Source organism: Lemur catta, chromosome 2 (genome assembly GCF_020740605.2).
Source record: "Lemur catta isolate mLemCat1 chromosome 2, mLemCat1.pri, whole genome shotgun sequence".
Taxonomy (NCBI): domain Eukaryota; kingdom Metazoa; phylum Chordata; class Mammalia; order Primates; family Lemuridae; genus Lemur; species Lemur catta.
The window spans coordinates 2,301,760-2,322,597 of record NC_059129.1 but is presented as its reverse complement, the minus strand read 5'-3'; the positions used below and the strand labels follow the sequence as shown (position 1 = coordinate 2,322,597).

The window sequence follows — 20,838 nt, the reverse complement described above, 5'->3', positions numbered from 1 at the left end:
GATGATGGAGCCAAAGAGGTGACGCTTTGAGTTTCTGGATCTTTCTCCACCATGGACACCCCTATATTGGAAGCCAACCTGAAGCTTTAGAACCAGTATGAAGGCTGCTTGCTGTGCTGGCCTTTGTGACAAGACAGACTGTCCCTAAGAGTTCCTGCTGCTGCTGGGGGCTGGCCTTCCCTAGACTTAAAGGGACAGCCACCGCCTTCCTGGTCAGGCCTCTGGAAATCCCAGGGGCCCTTGAGCCCCTCTTCTCAGCCCTGGAAGAGCAGGTGATAAATTACCAAAGAACGACCCACCTTCAGATCTTCTGAACTCTGGCTCCTCCGTCCTGTTACCACGACCCCTCCCTGGGTCAGGTCCCACCTATGCTGTAGACACCCCCCTCCCCCCAACACTTCTGCCCTACCCACCCACACTCACAAGGTTTTACTAAATAAAGCATGTCTTGTTATGTGCCTTTGGTGTTCCTGGGGGCTACTGAGTGCACAACCTGGCTAGAGGGTGAGTGAGCATAAGTCATTCATGATCCTCTGTCCCATGTCCTCCCTGGCTCAGACCCCATGGCCTGAATGAGGTACTCACCAGGCAGCACCTGGAGAAGGCCTTGGCCTGACATCCACCACAGGCCAGCCATCCAGCTGTCCCTGCCCAGCACTGGCGCACAGATCAGAGGGAGCCCAGTTCCAAACGCTCTTTTATTCCCAGCTCCTGGGTGGGGCGGGGGGTGATGGGGGGGGCGTGATGGAGCCAACTAGCTACTGCCCTTTGGGTGAGGCCCAGGTTCCTGGGGCAGGGGAGGGCCAGCCTCTGTCTTAGACAGCAGAGGAAGTAGGTATGGGGGAGGCAGGGCTGGCCAAGGTGCTCAAAAGTTCTGGCCCTGTCTGGGTGGGGGGAAGAACGTGAGCTAGGGACACCACTAAGGCAGGCCAGCTGACTGAGCCCTGGAGCCGGGTCTGGCTTGAGGTTTTGGAAAGTGGTTTCCCTGGAGGGGAGGGGGTTGATGTTGGTAGAAGACCAGGGTTCGGGAGGCATAAATTGCCAGGCCAGCTCCGGGCCAGGGCCAACGCCTGTGCCTCACACATAGTCCCTCTTGTCCAGTCCAGACGCCCCAGAGCGAGAGGGGATGGAGTAGCCCAGCCTGGGCCCGCGGGGCCCATCGGCCTGGGGTGGGGGGCACGTGCAGCAGAGCAGCCCCCCGCCCAACATGAGCAGCGCAGACGCGGCCCAGCCCAGGTAGAGGGAGGCCCCCAGCTCCCGTTTGAGGGCCTCGGCCACCAGGGGGTTGTAGAAGTCCTGGATGACGGCGTGGGCTGTCCAGCACACAGGGATGAGCACCAGGATGCCGGCCAGGAGGAGGATGACCCCCGCAGTGAGCACAATGCGGGCCTTGGCGCCTTCGTCCTCCACGCATGTGGTGCACTGGGCGCCCGTGATGGCCACCAGCAGGCCGAGCAGGGCCAGCAGAAGGGCGACGACGCAGAGGGCACGGGCGGCCTGCAGGTCCTGGGGCAGCGCCAGCAGCGAGTCATACACCTTGCACTGCATCTGGCCAGTGCTCTGCACCACGCAGGACATCCACAGCCCCTCCCACACCACCTGGGCCACCACAATGCTGTTGCCGATGAAGGCGGTCACCTTCCACAGAGGCAGGGCGCAGGACACCAGGGTCCCCAGCCAGCCCAGCACAGCCAGCGTCATGCCCAGGAGTTCCAGGGCAGTTGAAGCCATCTGCCCCCTGGGTTGGGTCTTCTCAGCCCCAGGCGGCCTGGGTGACTCGGAGTGTTTGTCGGAGGTGTTGAGCTGGGGTCTCAGTGCCTAGCAGGAGGGGGGAGGTTTGTCGGGGTCCTCAGGCCAGGGCAGTCCTCACATCTGTGGGTCTCTTGAAAGGCGTCTCCTCTCCGTGCCTCTCACAGGTGCGTCTCTGATCCTTACCGCACACAAAAGCAGACTCAGGTCCTGCTCAGCTGAGTGGCTTGTGTCCCGTTTAGGGGCTGACACCCATCGGATGCCCTGCAGTCACGTCCAGGCCACGCTCGCATGGGTCCTCCAGACCCACTGTCAGGCTGAGGACAGCCACGTCCCTTCCCCCGGCTGGCGCAGGCTCACACTCAGCAGTGCATCCTCTGCCGGTGCCACCTGGGGACTCTGCCGCTCGGCTGCCTGCAGGCGGGGTTTTATGGGCCAGCAAGGGAGGAGCAGAGTGAAGTGCAGGGACGGGTGATTGGGGAAACCTGAGTGACGGGACGACCAGGGCAGTGGGAGTGGGTGTGTGGGCAGGAGGTGGGATAGGGGCCTGGGGGTCAAGGGGGGGAATGCTGTGACCCGGAGGGCTCAGGGAGGAAGAGTGTCCCTGCTTGTGGGAACCCAGGCATGAAGGAATGGGAAGACTGAGACAATTGAGGGGTAAGGAATGAGAGTGGGAACAGCAAAAAAATAACTGGCTGAGGACAGAGTGGCAGCAGGGGTGCGGGGACTTCAGCCTGCCTTCCTGAGCCTCCCTCTACCACCCTGTCCCCTACCATCTTCACCCTGTCCCCGCCTAGTTTCGGGAAGCAAAGGCACCCCAGCTCCCCCAGTATCACACACCCCCTCACCTGTCCCCCACCATCTGGGACTCTCTGGAACCCGATCTGTCCCCAGTCTCAGCCCAGTGGCCCTGGTGCCTCCCGGGGGAAGGGCCCCACCCGCACTGTTCCCAGGGCAACAGGTGCCTGGCGCCCAGCTCAGGTGACATCGCCCTGGCAACGGCCTAGAAAACTACCCCCCCACTTCTGTCTCAGCTCAGGTGTGCCCTCCCAGCCCCCGCTGCTGAAACTGGGGGCCGAGCTGAGCTGCCCAGGTCTCCAGGGGCCAGGGGATAAAGGGCCTGTTGTGGAGGTGGGGGAGGGCAGGCACTCAGGGTGGGAGTGCAGCCCAGGACCTGGTTCTCTTCCCTGGGTGAGTGGCCCTTCAGGCCTCCCAGGCCAGGACACCACAGGGTGGACATGGGGGCACGGCCCAGTGTGCCTCAGCCCTGCCTTTCCAGGGGGGCAGCCTGGGAGCCACACTGACTGAAGCTCAAATGCTGACTCCTCCTGGGACAGGTCATGGAACAGCAAGCTTCTTAACCTCTTTGGGTCAGAGAGCCATTTAATATACTCCCACAAACATGTGCCTCTCATTTTAGGGGGTTCATGAATTCTCTCAAGCCCTTCCTTGGGTAGCAGGAACTGGGTTATCGTTATCTGAAAAGGGGAGGGCTGCTTTCCAGAGCGGAGGACCCTCAGCTGGGGGAGCCCCTCTCCTCCACACTCCTCCGAGGGAGGCTGGTGCCCATGCCAGGAGGGCTGGGGGCACCACTCGCCCCAGCTCGGTGCGGCCTCACCTACCAGTGGGCCTTTATTTATAAAGGGTTCTAACCTCAAGGATTGCTTAGTGTTCCAAACCCAGGGGTGGGACATTGCTTCTGGGAATGGGTTTTAGCATTTTTTTGCAAGAGAGGTTTATACTTTCACCAGATTTGCAAAGGGGTCTGTGACCCCAGAAAAGTTAGGATGCCTTCCCCATCCACATAGAGAGACTGAGGCCAGCGCCGACCTACTGGTCTGGAAGGTAGGAGCCAGGGTTCCCTCTGCATGGCCCCAGGCCTCCCCACAGGAAGCGCTGCTCCGGGATGAGGGGTCAAGCTGGTGGCCCCACTGAGGCTGGAGGGTGAGGATGAGGACAGCAGGCTGGAGAATGGCCACTGTGATGGGCTCAGGGAATCTGGGGGCGGTTTGTCCAGCTCATCCAGCCCCTGGGGCTTGGATTTCAGGGGGTGGGGGTGGGGGCAGCTGAGCGGAAGGGCCCTGTCAGTGGGCTCCCTCTCCCTCTGCTGCCTTCCAGGGGCCTCCAGGAATCCAGCCACACCGGTTTGGGCAGGTGTCTCTGCAAGGGCCCACCGCCCCACCCCGCAACCTTCAATAGCCCAGACCAGGGGCTCTTCTCTTCCCCAGGCCCAGGCTGAGTCCTCCTCTCACCTTGGGTCTAAGGTAACCAACTTGCCCCATCTACCCAGGACACTCCCAGCTTGAATACTGAGTCCTGTGCCCCAGGGAAATGGGAACAGTGGTCAGCCTGTGGCTGGGCCTCCCTCAGTGTCCCACCAGCTCCACAGGCAGCTCTAGATCCCAACGGTGGAACCCAGTGGGGGCTGCACAACCTAGTAAGTGTCATGCCTGGAGATGGCACTAAGAGGACCATACTTTTTTTAGACCCCAATTCCTCCTTGGCTAACATCTCTATACTCAAGTAAAGAAGGAAAGCCCATGCCACCCAGGGGACGTAGACACCCCCACCCCAGCGATGGGTCCCCACAGGACTTGCCTTTATTGCCGCCTCAGCTTCCTCCCACCCTAAATCTCTCACTCTTTTCTCCCCAAGGCCTAACTGGAGAGTAAAAGTGAGAAAATATCTCGGAGCACTAGGAGAGGCTGGAAGAGGGTGGTGGTCTGGTAGCTGCGGAGGGGGGATTGGAGGGGGAGGGCCCGAGGGGCGGTTTCCAGGGCACATTGGCAGGAGCACGCTTGCCATCCCCGGCCCTCCTTAGGCCTAGGCCTGGCGATCCCAGGCTCTGTCCTAGGTCTGCTGGTCCACATGGATTCAGTTGGACCTTGGGAACTAAAGAGTTAAAGTTGGGACCTAAAGGGGACCGCAGGGGGGCTGGAATGCCATTGATATGGAAGGGAGGGGGTCCCCTTGGGCGTGGTGGTTACCATCTCAATGGCACTTTAACACGTCCACTGGAATCCCCTCCCCCATTGCCTCAATTGGGGGATGAGGTGGGGGAGGGGAACCTTCCCAACTGTGCTACCCTGGAAGGAGCCGAGGCTAGCTCTCCAGCAGCCCCTTCACCGGGTGATGGAACTGGACCTCGTCTTTGTTCCCTCAGGACGAACAGAGGGGCAAGGAGGTTTAGGTGGGCAGAAGAAATGGGAGCTCAGCCGAGATAGGGTAAAGAGGGGGAAAGTGTGGCCCAATAGTAAAAGAAGGGAACTAACAGTTACCAAGAGCCGCCACCGTGCCAGGAGCCGCGCGGGGCGGGCGTGGGCGCTGCACAGTAAGGACCCAAGGGCAGCGACACCCACTGCTCCCGGGAGCCGGAGACCCTGATTTTACAGGTAGAGAAGCCGGTTTCCTGGCTCCGGAACTTAAAGATGCAGATAAACCCTGGATACCCGTGACAATTCTCCCCGGTTTAGTCGCCCCCATTTGACAGACCCGGAAGCCAGCTCAGAGGGCTAAGGGAGTGGGGCCAAGTGCGCAAGAGGGAAATAGCCGAGCCTGACACAAATCTAGACACCGAGTTCAAGGCCGGCTCCTTGGGCGGCTGAAGCAGGGCCTCCGTCGCACCACCCCACCCGCGACCCCGTTCCCCTGGGGCCCGCCGTTCCCTCTCCCAAGTGAGCTCCGGGAGCCTCCCTGCCCAGGGAAGTCCCTGCAGAGAGACCGCGGGAAGCCAGCCTCCGCCCTCTGGTCCCCTCACCGCCTGGCTCCCGGGAGCAGAAAGTGCCCTTCACTCGATACTCGCAGTAGGCAGCAAGCTGAACCCAGTCAGGTCTGGTGAGCCCCACTTCAGGGCAAGTCCCACTGCCTAACCCTGGGTGCCTCCTGGCTGTAACGGGGAGAGCTCCAGGCCACCTGCTCACCTCCTGGCTTGCTGCAGGCAACAGGCATTCCCCAGGCCAGTGTCCCGCACACCTTGGGGATCACTGTAGGTACTGATTCGGGACAAGAGTATTTTGTAAAGAGCATAAATGCGGTTTCCCGTGTAAACCTGGACAGACTCCGTTGACTGAGTAACAATTAACTTTATTATCAGTCGTACTCGTCAGCCTTCAACCCGCAGCAGTTAGCTATCGCTGCCCAGCTGTGAGAGCCACATTCATTCCTGTCCCTCCTGTTTGCTGCGGGTTCCGTCCTGGCGGAGAGGGAAGAGCTACACGCATGAAGGAGGGGAAGGGGAGCTCAGCCACGATTCAGAGCAGGGGAAAGATGGTCGCTATTTTCTTTCCAGCCCGGTAAGAGCTTTATCAAGGTTCTAGTGAATGACAGTGAAATCTCTTGTAAGACAAAAGCAGAGGGAGATTTGAGAGACAGGTGAGAAAGCCCTGTGAAGGGGGAGGCAGGGACTGGAGGGATGTGGCCACAAGCCTAGGAGGCCTGAAGCCACCAGAAGCTGGGAGAGATGAAACAGGACTCTCCCCTGGAGCCTACACAGGGAGCACACCCCTGCCCACAGCTTGATTTTGGACCTCTGGACTCCAGGACTGTAGAGAATAAACTTCAGTGTTAAGCTGCTCAGTCTGTAGCAATTGTTACTGCAGCCACAGGAAACGAATACACTCCCTTCTTGCTGGTGAGTCCCAGGCTCTCGGAGGTCCCCCAAGGTCAAGGCTGGCTTCCTGATAACACTCCTGAGCTGCTGTAGAAGAGCCCATTGAGATAGGACGTCTACCCGGTTACCTGAGCGCAGGTACCTGAGGAACAAAGAGAACTTTGAGTTGCGACGGCTGCGCAGAAACTGGCAGGTGGGGCTGAGTCAGGCACGGCTGGGGAGAGGAGTTTCCTCTCCCGATGCAGGGTGGGAGAGCTCCCACCCCGCGGGGATGACCTCACAGCCCTTGCACATGGCCCTGGGCCCAGTATCAACTGTCCATCCACGCCCTGCCTTCCTGATGTGCCCAGGCAGCGGGACCCCTGAATTTATTTCGGTTTAAAGGTTGGCTTAAGATTTGGTAGGCAGGATCAGAGTTTCCAAGAGCCATACAAGCATAAACTGAGGAGGGCCTTAGCGTAGCGTCCAGAGCCTTTAATTTATAAGAGAAAATGAGACATTTTGGATACTCTAGTTAAAATATTTTAAACTTCTCACTTCTTCCTCTCAAGCCCATTTCCTCGCGCATGTGCTGTGGCCCCCGCCCAGGCCCTGCTCTCCAGCCAGTTTATCAGCGCAGGAGATGAGTTACGTTCTCAAATAACCTGGCAAGAAGCTTGCTGCAGGGCGGCAGAAGAAAAGGGAGGAAAGACCCTAACCTTAAAATGCGTTTATTTTCAGACTGGCTCCTTTCTCCCTTAAACCTGGGCTGCTCCCCTCTGACACTCCTTCTCCCTTCCCCAACCTAGGCTCTCACCCAGCCTTCCGAACCTGCTCGCCGGGAATGTGTCGAGGGGCACAGGCCCTGTGTCCGGGCGGGGCTGGCGGGCAGTCAGCAGGGCGGCGACAGGAACAAGTGCGGCTGCGCTGGGGGTGGTGGGAAGGCGGGCAGTGGCCAGGGGTTGCGGGGTGCGGGTGGCGGGAAGGCAGGCAACAGCCAGGGGTTGCGGGGTGCGGGTGGCGGGAAGGCGGGCAACAGCCAGGGGGGGTGGGGCGCGGGCGGCACCAGGTTGACGGATGAGGGTCGCTCGGGCAGCGGCGGCAGCGGCTGCGGGGGCGGCTCGGCGATCAGGGGCGGGCGGCCTCGCGCGCCCACTGGCCCGGGGGTGGCGGCGAGGGCGGCCTCGGGCAGCGGCGGCAGCGGCAGGTGAGCGGGCGGAGGCGCGGGCGCCGGCAGGCGCGGCAGGTCCTGCAGGGCGAGCGCGGCGGCGGGCAGCGCGGGCGCGCAGGCCTCGGGAGGCAGCTCGGGCAGCGCCAGGTGGGCGCCGGGGCCCCAGGGCGCCAGCGGCTTAGGCCGCAGCGGGAGCGCAGGCAGCGGCGGCAGCTCGGCCAGGGCGAGCGCCAAGGGCGGCGGCGGTGCGGGGCTCAGGCCAGGCGGCAGGCCGGGCAGCGGCGGGTGAGGCAGGGACGGCGCGGGCGGCGGGGTCAGCGGCAGCGACCGGCGAGCCCGGCCCCGCCGCGAGTGGGCGCGGGCGCAGGCGAGCCGCGGGTGCGAGCGGGAGCGGGGCAGCAGCGCCGCCAGCTTGGCCGCCGCCGCCACCCGAGGGCCCAGCGCGCGCGGCCCGCGGAGTCCTTGTCATTCCAGCGGTGGCCACACGCAGCACTCCAGCCGGCCCAGCCAATCGCAGCCGTCCGCTGACGCGCTCCGGCCAATCAGGGGCCAGTGCGCTTGCTGCCTGCTCGTCTCTCCCGCCAGCTGACACGAGCTACCCCTGGCTGCCAATCAGAGACGACAGCGCGCCCGCCAAGGTCTTCTTCTCGCCCTCCCCCTACTCCAACCAATCACTGTGTCCCGCGGTACTGCCCGCTCCCCGTCCTTGAGCCCAGGCGCCGCACACGCGCGGCGGGCGCCCCCACCTGGCCTGAAGGTCCATTGGCTCGTTGCAACCCTCGGGACCGCCGTGCCCCGCCCCGCCCCACCAATTTAGAGAGAGGCTCGCCTCTTGCTGTTGTTTACCCGTAGTGACTCAGGAATGCTGACCCTGGGGGCGCCACTCAAGGAGTACACAGATTTCCATTCAGTCGTCTCATGGGAAAGATAAAACGATATCACAATTCAAAAGCAAAGTTTGGTGGCATTTGTGTTAAAGTTCCTAAGAAGGATTGTCAGTGACAGATAGGTGAGAATCTGGTAGCTCAGAAAAAAGAAAATGGTCAATCTATTCAAAATTGGAATGTAGAAACTTTTACAAGAACAATTGTTAATAGAACAGTATTAGAACAGCATTTCTAGATGTTAAGGAATTTCACCCACTGTCCCCCATGGTTTGTGGCCATTGTGAGCAGATGTTGGCTTTTAATCCTATTCTCCAGTAAACAGAAAAATTTTGGAATGTGGTTTATTCCGTGCCTCGGTGCAGGGAAAGACAAGACCATTTGAATATTTTTGTTGATTTATGTTTCCATTCTGTGTTTTTTTTTTTTATTATTTCAGCATATTACAAGGGTACAAATGTTTAGGTTACGTATATTGCCTTTGCCCACCCGAATCAGAGCTTCATGCATGTCCGTGCCCCAGACAGTGTGTACCTCACCCATTAGGTGTGTATATACCCAGCCCTTCCTCCCCCCTCCCATCTGCCCAACACCGGATGAATGTTACTACTATATGCGCACTTAAAGTGTTGATCAGTTAATACCAATTTGAGGGTGAGTACATGTGGTGCTTGTTTTTCCATTCTTGTGATACTTCACTAAGTAGAATGGGCTACAGCAGCTCTATCCAGGATAATACAAGAGGTGCTAGATCACCATGGTTTTCTGTGGCTGAGTAGAACTCCATGGTATACACATACCACATTTTATTAATCCACTCCATGTGAATATTTTTAAAGAATCAATAATTCTGTAAAATAGCAAAAGTCTATGATTCTCACATAGAGCAAATTAGATGAAGTAGGCTAAGAGAAATCAGGCTGGAATTCCCACAATATTTACAGGATCTCCTAAATATTGATCAACCTGAAACCTTGGGCATACTGTGGTAAGGTTTTGGTCTACACTTAAATCCCAGGATCATAAATCAAGCTATAAAAAGATAAGCTGAGTGTCTCATAGGAGTGTCAAATCCCATCAACTGTATTCAACTCGAGCTTCTTCAATTAAAACTTCACCTGATTGCAAGAAGAGGTGTGGGTTTGGAAAGGCTTAGCTCAGAAGGTAGAAATTCAGGCTGGTCATGGGCTGGCCAGGCTCTGAGTCAAAGGTCAGAATTGCGGGGCAATTCCCAATTGCACAGCCTCTGTTCTGGGAGATTTGCTTCTGCATTTACTGCACGAGTACATTTGTAATCATGAGATGAAGAAATGAAGCGGTCCGGTAGCACTGACACTGATACAGGATTAGTCACTGGCTTTTTAAGGTGTTTGAAAGACTTCAGTAATCTGATACATTAAATATCTGATTTATTCATTTCCAAGAGCCTCTTAAGTGCTTAGGAAGATGTTGGTTGTTGGATTCGTGCCCCTGCTCCATTAAGAGAATCAAAAGAATCAAGTAGATTATGTTTGTAGCTGTTGTCTGAGATGTCTAAGGGAATTTAGTTCACCAGAGTTTTGAGGTGTGCTTAATATTTAGGGAGAAGTTGAGCTGTGAAATTTATAACCTAATTGAACATTAATCAAGGAATGAAAGTGAGTTTTACATCCAAATTATTAGTCAATACAAGGACATCTGGAACACAACTGAAAAGGGTTAAAGAAAATGAGATTTTTCTTTAATAACTTCAATAAACTGATTATAAATTAAAGCACAAATAATGAAAGGTTCTTTTCCATGCATAAGTCCCCTAACTTGGATGTGGTTCCCCCACTGGGCAGTGACCAAGTGATGTCCCCTCCCAGAGGGCAGGCACTGAGTCTGTTTTGTTCTCATGGTCTCTCCCACTTGGAACGTGGTCCCTGGCACATAGCAACAGTGACGTTTGTGGAATGAATGAATGAGGTGCTGGGTGGTGACTGAAGGCGCATGCCACCCCACCCCAGTCTGCAACCCTCCCGAATGGCACACAGAGGCAAACAGGGAAAGCACGTGGCCTTTATTAATACTTCTAGTCTGGACGAGACCCCAGGCCAGGCCACACCCTCGGGGCTGCCTTCGGGCCAGCAGGCCAGGCTCCCATGCAGAGGCCCTCAGGACAGACAGACCGAAGTGCTCAGCATTTCCCAAGAGGGCAGTGGCCTGGGAAGAGGTAGAGCAGGTCCATGCGGAGGTCTTGCCCCCTCCTCAGCTCCTGGGGGCTTGAGCCCTCCCCCTCCTCTGGCCTATGAGGTCAGTCACTCAGCAGTCACCTACAGGTGGCTGAGAGCCTGCTATCCCTCCCAAGGGCTGGGAGCATCCCCCAGTGCAGCTGGAGGGTAACAATGGTGGCCCTTTGGGAATGGGGTGTGTGGGCCTCTGTGGCTCCTCCTCACCTCTGTAACCATTTCCCAGCTGGCCATTGCTGCCTCTCTTTTGCTCAGGGCCCCCTAAGGCACAGACAGAAAGCCAGGGGCACCCAGGTCACCAGAGGAATTCTCCTGTCCACCCCAGCTTCACCCCAGGCTCTGGGAGATGCCTGCTCACCAAAGGGCCCAGGACTCAGTTCTGGCCTTAGCAGTCCATAGGGCCCTGGGGAGGGAAAGAAGGTGGGGAAACTGGGTCCCCGATGGCCCTTGTCCCCGGTTTCCATCACCTCCCAATCTTGGTCCAGCTGGCACTCAGGGTCCCCAGCTCCACAGGCCGCTTTTCCAGCCCCATCCTTTCCTGCAGATTCCCTCTGGCCCCTCCCGCCCTCTCGGTCACCAGAGCTGCCACTCCCTCTCTGCAGGGGTGTGAGCTGGGCCTGGGACCGGGGCTCCCTGAAGCCCCCCATCACCGCCCCCTCTCATCCACACACTCCATTACCCAGCTGGCTCCCGACCTCTGCATACTCGCCTCTGGCCCCGTACCCAAGCTTCAAGCCAGCCCTCCAGGCCTGGGGCACGGGCCAGGGAGAGCCCAGCAGTGCGCCAGCCTGGCCTGTGGGAAGACAGCTGGCGTGGGCACTCTCCCCCCAGTCCTCAGCCCACTCACTCCGCCCGGTCCCTGAACACTCCTTTCTTACCGTTTCCTTCAGGGGCTGGAGCTGCTGCTTTGGGGTACACAAGAGCTTCCTCCCCATACCCTGCAAAAGAGTTCGGGTATTCCTGCCAAGCCCCTGGGGACATCCCTTCCCTTCACTCAGTGCAGTTTGTCCCCTGGGTCCAACTCATCATTCCTAAAACCCAGGGCCCCAGGGAACCCTGGAGGAGGAAAGAGGAAGTCAGAGGCAGGGCAGCCACCCCCAGCCTAGCACCGGCCCCCATGCCGGCTCCCCTGGGCACCTGGCTGTGGGTGGGCCTCAGGGAAGACCCCGCTCCCAGAAGCCCATTCCCATAACCAGAACCTGCAGGAGTGAGGTTAGCAGCCCCGAGGAGGCAGGTGATCAGCCCACGGAGAGACAGGGAGACTCAGGCAGACAGACTGACTGGGAGGTGACCTAGAGAGGCCTCACTCGGCTGCTCCACCTGCCTGGAGCACCGCCCCAACCAAGCAACCAACCCAGGGCAACTTTCCTATCCAGTAAGCCTTCTCTGACTCCCTCTGGGCGACGTCCTCACTTGCTCTTCCCTTTCCACCTGGCGCCAGTCTATCGCTCTGCCCACACCTGAGCCCGATCACACCTGCTTCCGGCCGCCAGTGCATAGCAAGCATGCACTAGGTAAGTAAGGAAAGAGACTCGCAGAGACAGGAGCAGAGAGGGGCTCGCCAGGAAGGAGATGCCAGCTCACGCCCGAGGTAGGGGCCCAGGGGGACTTACCAACTTTCTGTGGCTTGAGGCCACCGCCAAAGCCTGGGAGAGAGGAAACTGTGAGTCAGGGGTGGGGGGGTCAGAGATAGCCACAGCCTTTGCCTCCCCTCTTCTTGGGCTGGCAGAAGGAAGAGGAGGGGAGGAGAGGGCAGATGAGAGGAGGGGAGGAGAGGGGTAGAAGGGAAGAACTCCAGGGAAAGGGCTCCTTACCCAGTTCTGCTCCTGGTCCATAGCCATTTGGAGGCTGGTACCCTGTGAGGAGTGCGGAGGTCAGTGGGAAGGGCCCAGACTTTCTCTGACTCTTTGGGGGCCAAATGTGGACCTTAGTGACTCTGAGGGGAAGAAGGGACTTCCCTATCCACAAGAAACAGAACCAGAAGAAAGCTTAGAAAGCAAGAGAGACTGAGAGTAGACTCAGGGCCGGACTGCCTGGCCTTAGGGTGCTTGAACAGTTGAGACAGTCTGGGGAACAAGGGTGATGGTGTGACCCTGATCTGGTATGGGGACAGTGGGATAGACCCTGTTGAGGGTTTGTCCCTCTGGGACACGGGGCCTGGGGGCAGACAGACTCACACCTGTTTTCTGAGGTTTCGCTCCCCACTGGACAGCTGGGGTGGGTGCTAGGAAGAAAGTTAGGGGGCAGGGGTGAGCCCAGCACAGGGCTTGGGAGGGCTGCAGCCTGCCATGGGGTGGGGGGTGGAGGGAGCTGCCAGACTGAGGTCACCTGGGGTCTCAGGGCCACAGTCCAGGCTTTTCCTCAGCTGACTCAGTGTCACTGCCCTCTCTAGGCCTCAGTGTCAGAGGACATGACAGAGTGGCGCATGGGGGGTGCAGCCCAGCCCCTCCTAGGCCCAGGTGCTTCCTGGTGCCCGCCAGGGTCCCCACGCCACACTCACCTGGGAACTTGCCATTCTGTACTGGGGGTGGGGGCTGGGACTTCAGGCCCCAGCTGCCCCCTTTATCCGAAGGGACCCCTGGAGGGGGAGGCCTGGGAAGCAGCAGTGGAGTGAGCCCCGCATTGCAGGGACCTAAGCCGGGGAGGAAGGGAAGGGAGTGGAGCGTGAGCTCCAGGCCGGTCTCACCCCCTGCCACCCAGGGGGCCTGGCCTGGCCAAGCCACCAGCGTGTGGTGGCTTCTGGAGCAGATCCAGCCTCCAGAGGGGACATTTGCCAGACTGGAAAGAGCCCAGCTCCCACGGGCCACAGGCTGCTGCAGGACAAGGCGACCCAGGCAGGTGACCGGGCTCCAGCTCTTTGTCCACCCAGCCCCTCCACCTTCCAGCAACCTCCCTCCCACCCCCTTCTGGGCCCCCACCCCTGGTCCCTGTGGCCTCACCTGGCTGGACCCCCAGCCCATTTCCGTGGCCATATCCTGGACAGGAAAGCAGAAATGTGAGGGGCAGTCCAGGGTCCCGGGTGGAGGGGGTGGATTGTTCTGGAAGGAGGAGCCGGAGGAGGTGCGGGACAAAGAGGGGGTCTCTCTCACTCGCCTGGCTTCTGAGGCTTCACACCCCCTCCCAGGCCTGGGGAGAGACAGAAAGGCCAGTTCAGACCCCAACCGGGAGTGAACCCTCCCCCACTGGGCCCTCCACACCCACCTGCGGGGAGCAGCACCCGGTGGCCTGGCACGTACCCTGCGGGGAGAGCAGGGTGTGATGGTTGGGCTTGAAGTGGGGAGACCTGGAGGGCACTCGGCCAGCTTTGGAGGTTTTGGCCCCCTCCCAGAGAATGACTGACAGGCAGACCCCACCCTGCCTCTTCCCCAGGACCCAGCACTGCCCCCCCCGCCCCGCCCCCCAGGTCCTACCCCGACTCCCTCACCGGGCTGGGCTCCCTTGCCCAGGAAGGCTCCAGCTCCCAGCCCATTCCTGTAACCTGGGGAGACAGGGTGAGACAGGGTGGGGGTGGGAGTGGGCAGTTTCAGGGCTTACCTGGCCTCTGCCATTTCATGCCCTCTCCAATGCCTGGAGGGATGGGGGTGGGGGTGGTACCCATCCTGTCCCCCACCATGGGTCCTCTGCTCCAGATCCCTGGCATCTGCTTCTGTGCCCACCCCAGCGTCCGCTACCTGGACCATGGCTGGTTCGGGGAGCCAAGCAGCAGGAGGTGGCCAGGGCTGGTCCCCTGCCCTCCCAGCTGAGGACCTGAACTCCCGGCACTGCCCTCTGCCTCCAGCCACCTCCATTCAGTCGCCAACTCCACCCTCTCCCAGGCTGCAGGAGCAGGGTCTGGGGACCCACCTCTCTCCTCCCTCCCCACTCCCCAGCTTCCCTGGCCCCCATTTAGTACTGCTAGGGGTAGATCATAGCCATTCTGAGCAGGGAGCCTGTGGGGAGGAAGTGGGGAGCAGGGGCTTTGGGACCCTGGCTAAGGTAGGGGTGGAAGGCCCATGGTCCCCCCTTCAGGGCCAAGTCAGAAACCTGCAGACACCCCCGCTTCATCTGGCCCATTCTGGAGCCTGGGCGGAGATGGGAGAGACTCCCTCACCTGGCTGGGCCCCCAGCCTGCTCCTGCTCCAAATCCCAAGGGGCAGGTCCAGGTGGGGTATGAATGGAGGGGGCTCAGGGGCTGGGGGCAGTGGAGGGGGGGCTCACCTGGCTTCTGGGGCTTTGTGCCAGCTCCTAGGCCTGGGGAGACACAGAGAGAGGCTGACATTGACTCCAGCCAGCCCTGCCCTGACCCCAGACCTCTGTCCTGGTCCCTGTCCCCTCAGCTCCCCTCCGCCCACCCCACCTCCCAACACCTCAGGACCCCGGCCTAGCTGCCCTCACCAGGCCCGGCTCCCAGCCCATTTCCAGTGCCGTATCCTGGGGAGAAATGGGAGGGCTTTAGGAGGAGGCATCACAGACACGAACAGCCTTAGGGACAGGGCAGGGGTGCTGGGGACTCTCCCCCCCTGGCTTTTGAGGCTTCAGAGGCAACGCCCGGTCCCACCCTTCTCCCTACAACTCAGACCACATGCTGCCCTCCCAGTCCTCCCTGACCCCCAGCCCTCCACCCTACCCCAGGTGTCCCCAGCTGGCTAGGCCCCTGCCCCAGGGAAGGCCCCAGCTCCCAGCCCCTTCCCATGTCCCAGAGAAAGTGCAGAGGGAGGGGAGGCAGGGCATGCTTATGGCTTCAAGGCCCATGGATGGAGAGGTGGGACCAGGGCAGGCCTCAGCTGGCTTGTGGGCCTCACGCCCCCTCCAAAGCCTGGAGGAGATGTGGGGAGCAGGTGAGCCACTCCAGGACCCTGTCCCAAGGTCCCCCTGAGCCCCTCTCAGCCCTGCTCCTACCTGCTACAAATCCATTCAGAGCTGCCAAGACTGTGGGGAGAGGAAGGGGTAGGTGGGGGAATTTGGGGTCAAGCTGGGGTGAAGGTGACAGTCCCCCTCTTGGACTGAGCCAGAAACCCAGAGTCCTGGAAGCTTCCTCCCAGCACCCCTCAGCTATTTGCCAACTCTGGCCCTCTGAGGCCTGGGAAGGAGGCAGGGAGGAGACCACAGATGTAACCCCCCCAGACCCCACCCGTCTCACCTGGCTGGGCTCCTAGCCTGTTCCCGTTCCTGAATCCTAGGGGACAGATCGAGGTAGAGGTGAGAGGGGAAGGAAGCTCAGGGGCTGGGGGGAGGCAGAGAGAGTCGGGCTGAGCGCCCTCTCCATAGCCTGCTGGACAGACAGGAGCAGGTGAGCGGCCCGGGGGCTCACCTCTGGCCTCCCTACAACCCAGCCTCCCCTACCTGGTCCATAGCTGTTTGGAGCTGTGGGGCCTGTGAAAGAAGATGAAGGGGCTTGAAGAGACCACCAGCCTGGCCCCTGTAGCTCCGCCTCCAGCCGTCCCCCAGCTGTGGTCCCAGCGGCAGGCAATAACAGCAGTGAGGGAGGGGACATCAGGCAGACAGGGCTCGGGCCACCCTGCCCCCACACTGTCCTCATCCTCACTTCTGTGGCACTGCCCTGAAGGAACCAGTCCCACATTTCCTTCCCACAGTGTCCCGCTGGCCTCTGAGGGACCATCTGGTCGGTGGTGTGCCTTTGACACACAGGCCACTCTGCTCCCTGCACCTCTGCCCCCCATGGCCAACGACCCACACTCCCTGCGCCTCCTCTCTGCGGCTTCTCAGGCCCCTCTCGGGTTCCTTCCTTCTGCTCACCCCTGGTGGGTGGCTGTCCCCAGACTTTGGTGGTGAGTCCTCCACCCCTCTCGGGTCCAGCCCCAGAGCCTTGGACAGCACGTCCAGCTGCCCAGGTCCTTGGGTGTTGCCACCAGCACCATGTCAACCAGCTGGAAAAGCTTCTTTCCCTCGGCAGCCAGAGCCTCCAGGCACTAGCTCCTGCCACCCTGGGCTCCAAGCAGGTATTTCTAGAGCCAGTGCCTCTTCGGTTCCTCTCTACGCCCCAGCGCGAGGCCCCACTAGTCTCCCTCTCCCCCCCGCCCCCCGCCGGCCTCCACTGCCGCCGCAGTGCCCATGGACTGCTTTGTGCAATGAGTGTTTGTCGTGTGAGGCCATGTTGCGGGGCAAGGGGTGGTTCTCACCTGGCTTCTGGGGTTTTAGTCCTCCTCTGAGGCCTGGGGGACAGGGGAGTGGAGAGACTACCCGTGAGCCCCCAAGCCCCTCCTCTGCCCTCAGAACCAGCCCAGGCCCCCACATGGTGACCCCCTGTGACCCCCCCCACTCCCAAAACTCCAGGGCCTCACCTGTCTGGGCCCCAGCTCCCAGCCCGTTCCCAGTTCTTGGGAGACAGAACACAGGGAGGAAGAGAGACCTGGGACTTGGGGGTGCGCAGGCAGATAAAGAGGCAGTGGACAGGGACAGGGATAGGGACAGGTGGGGCTCACCTGGCTTCTGGGGAATTCCGCTCCCTCCAAAGCCTGGGGGAGAGATGAGCAGGTGAGGGTCTCTCATCTCTGGGCCTCCTTCCAGAAACACAGGCCTGGGCTCTCTGCTCCTGTCCCCATCCCCTCTTTACCTGGTCCAAAGCCGTTTTGTGCTGTAAGACCTGTTGAGGCAGAGATGAGCCGGGGGCCGGCTGGCCCTGCCCTCTCCCCTGCCCACGGACCCAGCCCCCTCCTGACCACAGTGGGCAACTGCACGTGGAGTTCTTGGCTTGTGAGTCTGGGCAGGGCCAGCCCTGACCAGCCCAGGGTCCTCAGGGCAGGTGCTCAGGGAAGAGTGTTGAATGAATGGACCCCCAAGAGCCACCAGCTTGGACCCAGGCTGTGGCTGGTGACCCTAACCTCTCCCTCCTAGCAGCCCCAGCCCCTGCCACCCTCACCTGGCTGCGTCCTCAGGCCATTGCCATTGCCGTATCCTGGGGAGGAGGAGCAGTGTGAGGAGGAGTGTGGGGAGGATGGGTGGGGTCTCAGTCTCACCTGGCATCAGAGGCTTCTCGCCCCCTCCTGAGCCTGGCAGGGAGCCAGAGAGGCTGAGCCATGTGCGACTCCCACATTGTCCCCCCACCAATCAGTTTTCTGCCCCCAGGACCCCTGACCCTCGAGCTTCCCACCCCCATTCCTAGAACCCAACTTGGCCCAGGTGCCCTCACCTGGCTGGGCTTCGCCCGCCGGGAAGGCCCAGGCTGCAAGGCCATGCCTGTTGCCAAATCCTGGGAGACAGAGCACAAAGGAGTAGGGGGAGGCCAGGCCAGGTATATGGGGGTGACAGGGACAGAGGGACAGGGTAGGGCTCACCTGGCTTTTGGGGTATCACAGCCTCTCCCAAGCCTGAGGAAGAGACAGGAACCAAGTAAGGGAGCCTGGAGCCCCAGCTCCCACCCCACCCTCTCCAGCCTGGCCCCGGGCCACAGGGAGGCAGAGGCTGGAGCTAGGCCTGCCTGGGGTCCAGGCTGGGGGTCTAAACACCTCCTGTGTTGTCCCCACGGCAGGACCTCTGCCCCGAGAGCAGTCTGGAAGATGCCCCCAGGCCTGACAACACATCTGAAGACATAGGAGTGCCACCAGCAGGCCAATGGAGGGACCAGTCCCAGGGGGTGACATGAACAGGGCAGAGAGGCAGACACAGCATTGGCGGGGGGAGGCAGGGAAAGGGGCAGGGTCCCTCCTCCGCTGGCTTCTGAGGTTTCATTCCCCCTCCCAGGCCTGGGGAGAGAGAGCAAGGACGACATCGGCCCCAGCCAGCCCCTCCCCTATGAATGAGTGTTGGGACCCCAACCCTCCTCGCCTGCCCCAGCCCCCCTCACCCTGCAGGGTTCCTGCCCCTGGAAGGGCTCCGACTCCCAAGCCATTTCTGCTTCCTAATCCTGGGGAGACAGGCGAGGACCTTAAGCCTCGGGGTGGGCCAGGCTGAGGAACAAAGGGCCCGGAGAGAACCCAGATGGGGCGGGGCGGGGCCTCCACTCACCTAGCTTCCGAGGTTTCATGCCCTCGCCCAGGCCTGGGGAGAGACAGACAGGCTGAGCCCCACTACCCCTCACAGTTCCCTCACTCCAGTTCTGTGCCCCTGTTTCCCTCCCTGAGCCCAGGGTCCTGCCCCAGGTGCCTCACCTGGCTGGGCTCCCACCCCTGGGAAGGGCACAGCTGCCCCGGTTCCATATCCTGGGGAGACAGAGGCAGAGGGGGCAGTGAGGGGACTGGGGCTTCAAAGGGAGCCAGGGACAGGCCTGAGCCAGCTCTCACCTGGCTTCTGGGCTCACACCCCCTCCCATGCCTGAGAAGGAGACGGAGGTCACATGAGGGTCCCGGGAGTCCCCTGTCCCTGGGACACCCCTAGAGTCCTGGCTCCCAGCTCCCCCTTCCCTGCCCACCCACCCCTACCTGCTCTGTAGCCATTTTGAGCTGAGGGCCCTGCAAGGGAGGGAGGGATGAGCTGGGTAGGTTTGGGGTCCCACTTGAGGTGGCGGACACCAGCAAACCTGAAATGCTCCCAGCACCCTCTCAATCATTCACCTATCCCGCCCCTTCCCTCAGAGGCCTGGGAGGAAGGAAGGAGAGGACACCCCCAGAGCCCCGCTGCCATCACCTGGCTGGGCTCCCAGGCCATTCCCGTTCCTGAATCCTGGGGAGACAGATCCAAGTGGGGGTGTGAGAGAAAGGTGGAGAGACCGAGCCAACTGGGGCTGGGGCAGGGCTTACCTGGCTTCTGTGGTTTCATGTCCCCTCCAAAGCCTGGGGTAGAGACGGGAGCAGGTGGGGGACCCACGAGCCCCTCCCTCAGGCTCTCCCCAGAGCCCCCCTCCTGGCCCACAGTCATTCTCAGCAGCGGGCCTGGGGGGACTCAGCACCTGCCCCAGGCACCCTCCGTCCTGCGTGCCGGCCCTTTCCCCCTTACCGGCTCCCAGGCCACTGGGGGGTCCATAGCCTGTGGGGAAGTGAGAGGTTGAGGCTGCGGGGCAGGAAGGCCAGGAGTTGGGGCACCCCACCCTGCCAGGCCCTCAGCCAGCTTTACCTGATCGGTAGCCATCGGGGCTCCCCAAGCCTGCGGGATCAGGAGAAGCGGGGAACTTAGGAGGGACAAAAAGGGCTCACCCCTCCCTCCCCGGGCCTGTTCCCTGCTGGTCACAGGTGAGCAGTTTGATGCCAGGGGCAGCTGAGGCTGGAGGGTCCCTGGGCCTGGAGGAAGGTGTCCGGGCTGTACCCAGGTGGGTGGGGACAGAGCCCAGGCATCCCCTTCCTGGAAATCTCTTCCCACCGTCTCTCTGGCAGCTCAGATTCCTCAGCTCTCAGGAGGGAGCCATTTGTGCAACCCTAGGACCCCGCAGGTCCCTGGCCCCCTCAGCTCACCTTGTCTCCTCCCTCCTGTCCACCTCCTGGGCCCGTCTCTTCTAGCTGCCAGCAGTGTCCTCCCTCCTGTCACACCTGCCCACCCTTCAGGACCTAGCTCCGGGCCCCTCATTGGGACGGACGTTCTCATGCCCTCCTCGGCTCCACCAAGGCTGTGGGTGTCTGTGCTCCCCACCAGTGACAAGACTCTCTTCTGGGAGGACAGCACCTGCTGCTCCCCTGGGCCCCACACTGGAGTCCCAGATCTGGGGACGCCCAGGCTGTCCCTCAGAGGGCTCCCAGACCCCTGGGGTGGGAGAGACCCACCCCTTCCCTGCCCCAGTGCCAGAGGGGGCACTTACCTTCCCCCAGCCCAGGAGGCAGGGGGTCAGGCCTGGGGGAGCAGGGGGGCACTGACTTGGGGCTGGGGGCCCTGGAGGCTGAGTGGGGCAGGTCCCAGGCATCTATCTCCCAGCCCCCCAAACCCTCCCAGTCTAATTTCTCTGCCCAGCTCAGGCTTCCCATACCTGGCCCCCCTGTTCCAGAACCCCAGCATCTGACCCGCGCTCCGCCCGGGCCCGCAGCCCCCCAGCCCCTCACCGCCTTGCAGGCTCTCCGGAGTCCAGCACAGGAAGAAAAGGGTGGCAGGGAAGGCCCAGGTGCCCATGACGCCAGGCGGAGTGGGAAGGCAGCCCCCCTTTGGGCCTTTAAACACCCTGCTGGGTGGGGCCCTTGCCCTGGCCCCCTGCTGTGGGTGGCAGAGGCTCTGTCTACAGATGTGGGGAGGAGGGTGGCCCCCAGCTCGTCCTGGCAGAAGTCTAGCCCCTCCCTGGCCCTCCCTGTCCTGCCCTGCCCCTCATCCATCATGGGTGCTGACAGCCAGTACAGCCCCCCGCCTGACCCCCAAGGCTTCTCCACTCCTGTCAGCGACTGG

The 20,838-nt window shown here is 61.0% G+C and overlaps 2 protein-coding genes across 2 annotated transcripts; both read right to left on the bottom strand.

Annotated features, from left to right (window-relative positions):
- Positions 1 to 711: 711 nt before the first annotated feature.
- Positions 712 to 2,660, bottom strand: CLDN9 (claudin 9). The gene is made up of 2 exons (XM_045542373.1): positions 2,598 to 2,660; positions 712 to 1,930 (listed from the first exon to the last, which is right to left on the bottom strand). The coding sequence occupies exon 2, from the start codon at positions 1,729 to 1,731 to the stop codon at positions 1,078 to 1,080; it is 654 nt and encodes a 217-aa protein (XP_045398329.1). The 5' UTR covers positions 1,732 to 1,930; positions 2,598 to 2,660; the 3' UTR covers positions 712 to 1,077.
- Positions 2,661 to 10,377: 7,717 nt separating this feature from the next.
- Positions 10,378 to 20,595, bottom strand: GREP1 (glycine rich extracellular protein 1). The gene is made up of 32 exons (XM_045542116.1): positions 20,505 to 20,595; positions 19,591 to 19,620; positions 19,474 to 19,503; positions 19,278 to 19,310; positions 19,165 to 19,200; positions 18,960 to 18,989; positions 18,690 to 18,740; positions 18,547 to 18,579; positions 18,386 to 18,445; positions 17,877 to 17,909; positions 17,732 to 17,791; positions 17,462 to 17,497; positions 17,156 to 17,185; positions 17,025 to 17,057; positions 16,722 to 16,754; positions 15,925 to 15,954; positions 15,722 to 15,757; positions 15,481 to 15,510; positions 14,977 to 15,012; positions 14,800 to 14,832; positions 14,027 to 14,080; positions 13,804 to 13,839; positions 13,696 to 13,728; positions 13,542 to 13,577; positions 13,103 to 13,234; positions 12,417 to 12,458; positions 12,216 to 12,248; positions 11,481 to 11,540; positions 11,282 to 11,395; positions 10,961 to 11,005; positions 10,810 to 10,863; positions 10,378 to 10,576 (listed from the first exon to the last, which is right to left on the bottom strand). The coding sequence occupies exons 1-32, from the start codon at positions 20,569 to 20,571 to the stop codon at positions 10,551 to 10,553; spliced, it is 1,425 nt and encodes a 474-aa protein (XP_045398072.1). The 5' UTR covers positions 20,572 to 20,595; the 3' UTR covers positions 10,378 to 10,550.
- Between the last annotated feature and the right edge of the window lie 243 nt (positions 20,596 to 20,838).

Bases quoted from the DNA above. Each gene is read 5' to 3' on its own strand.
- GREP1 (XM_045542116.1), bottom strand. From the start codon at position 20,571: ATGGGCACCTGGGCCTTCCCTGCCACCCTTTTCTTCCTGTGCTGGACT. The intron at 18,741-18,959 runs GTAGGGGTGGGT...CTGTCTCCCCAG, and splicing joins TCAAAATGGCTACAGAGCAG to GATATGGAACCGGGGCAGCT. The intron at 11,396-11,480 runs GTAAGAAAGGAG...GTCTTCCCACAG, and splicing joins TCCAGCCCCTGAAGGAAACG to GCCAGGCTGGCGCACTGCTG.
- CLDN9 (XM_045542373.1), bottom strand. From the start codon at position 1,731: ATGGCTTCAACTGCCCTGGAACTCCTGGGCATGACGCTGGCTGTGCTG.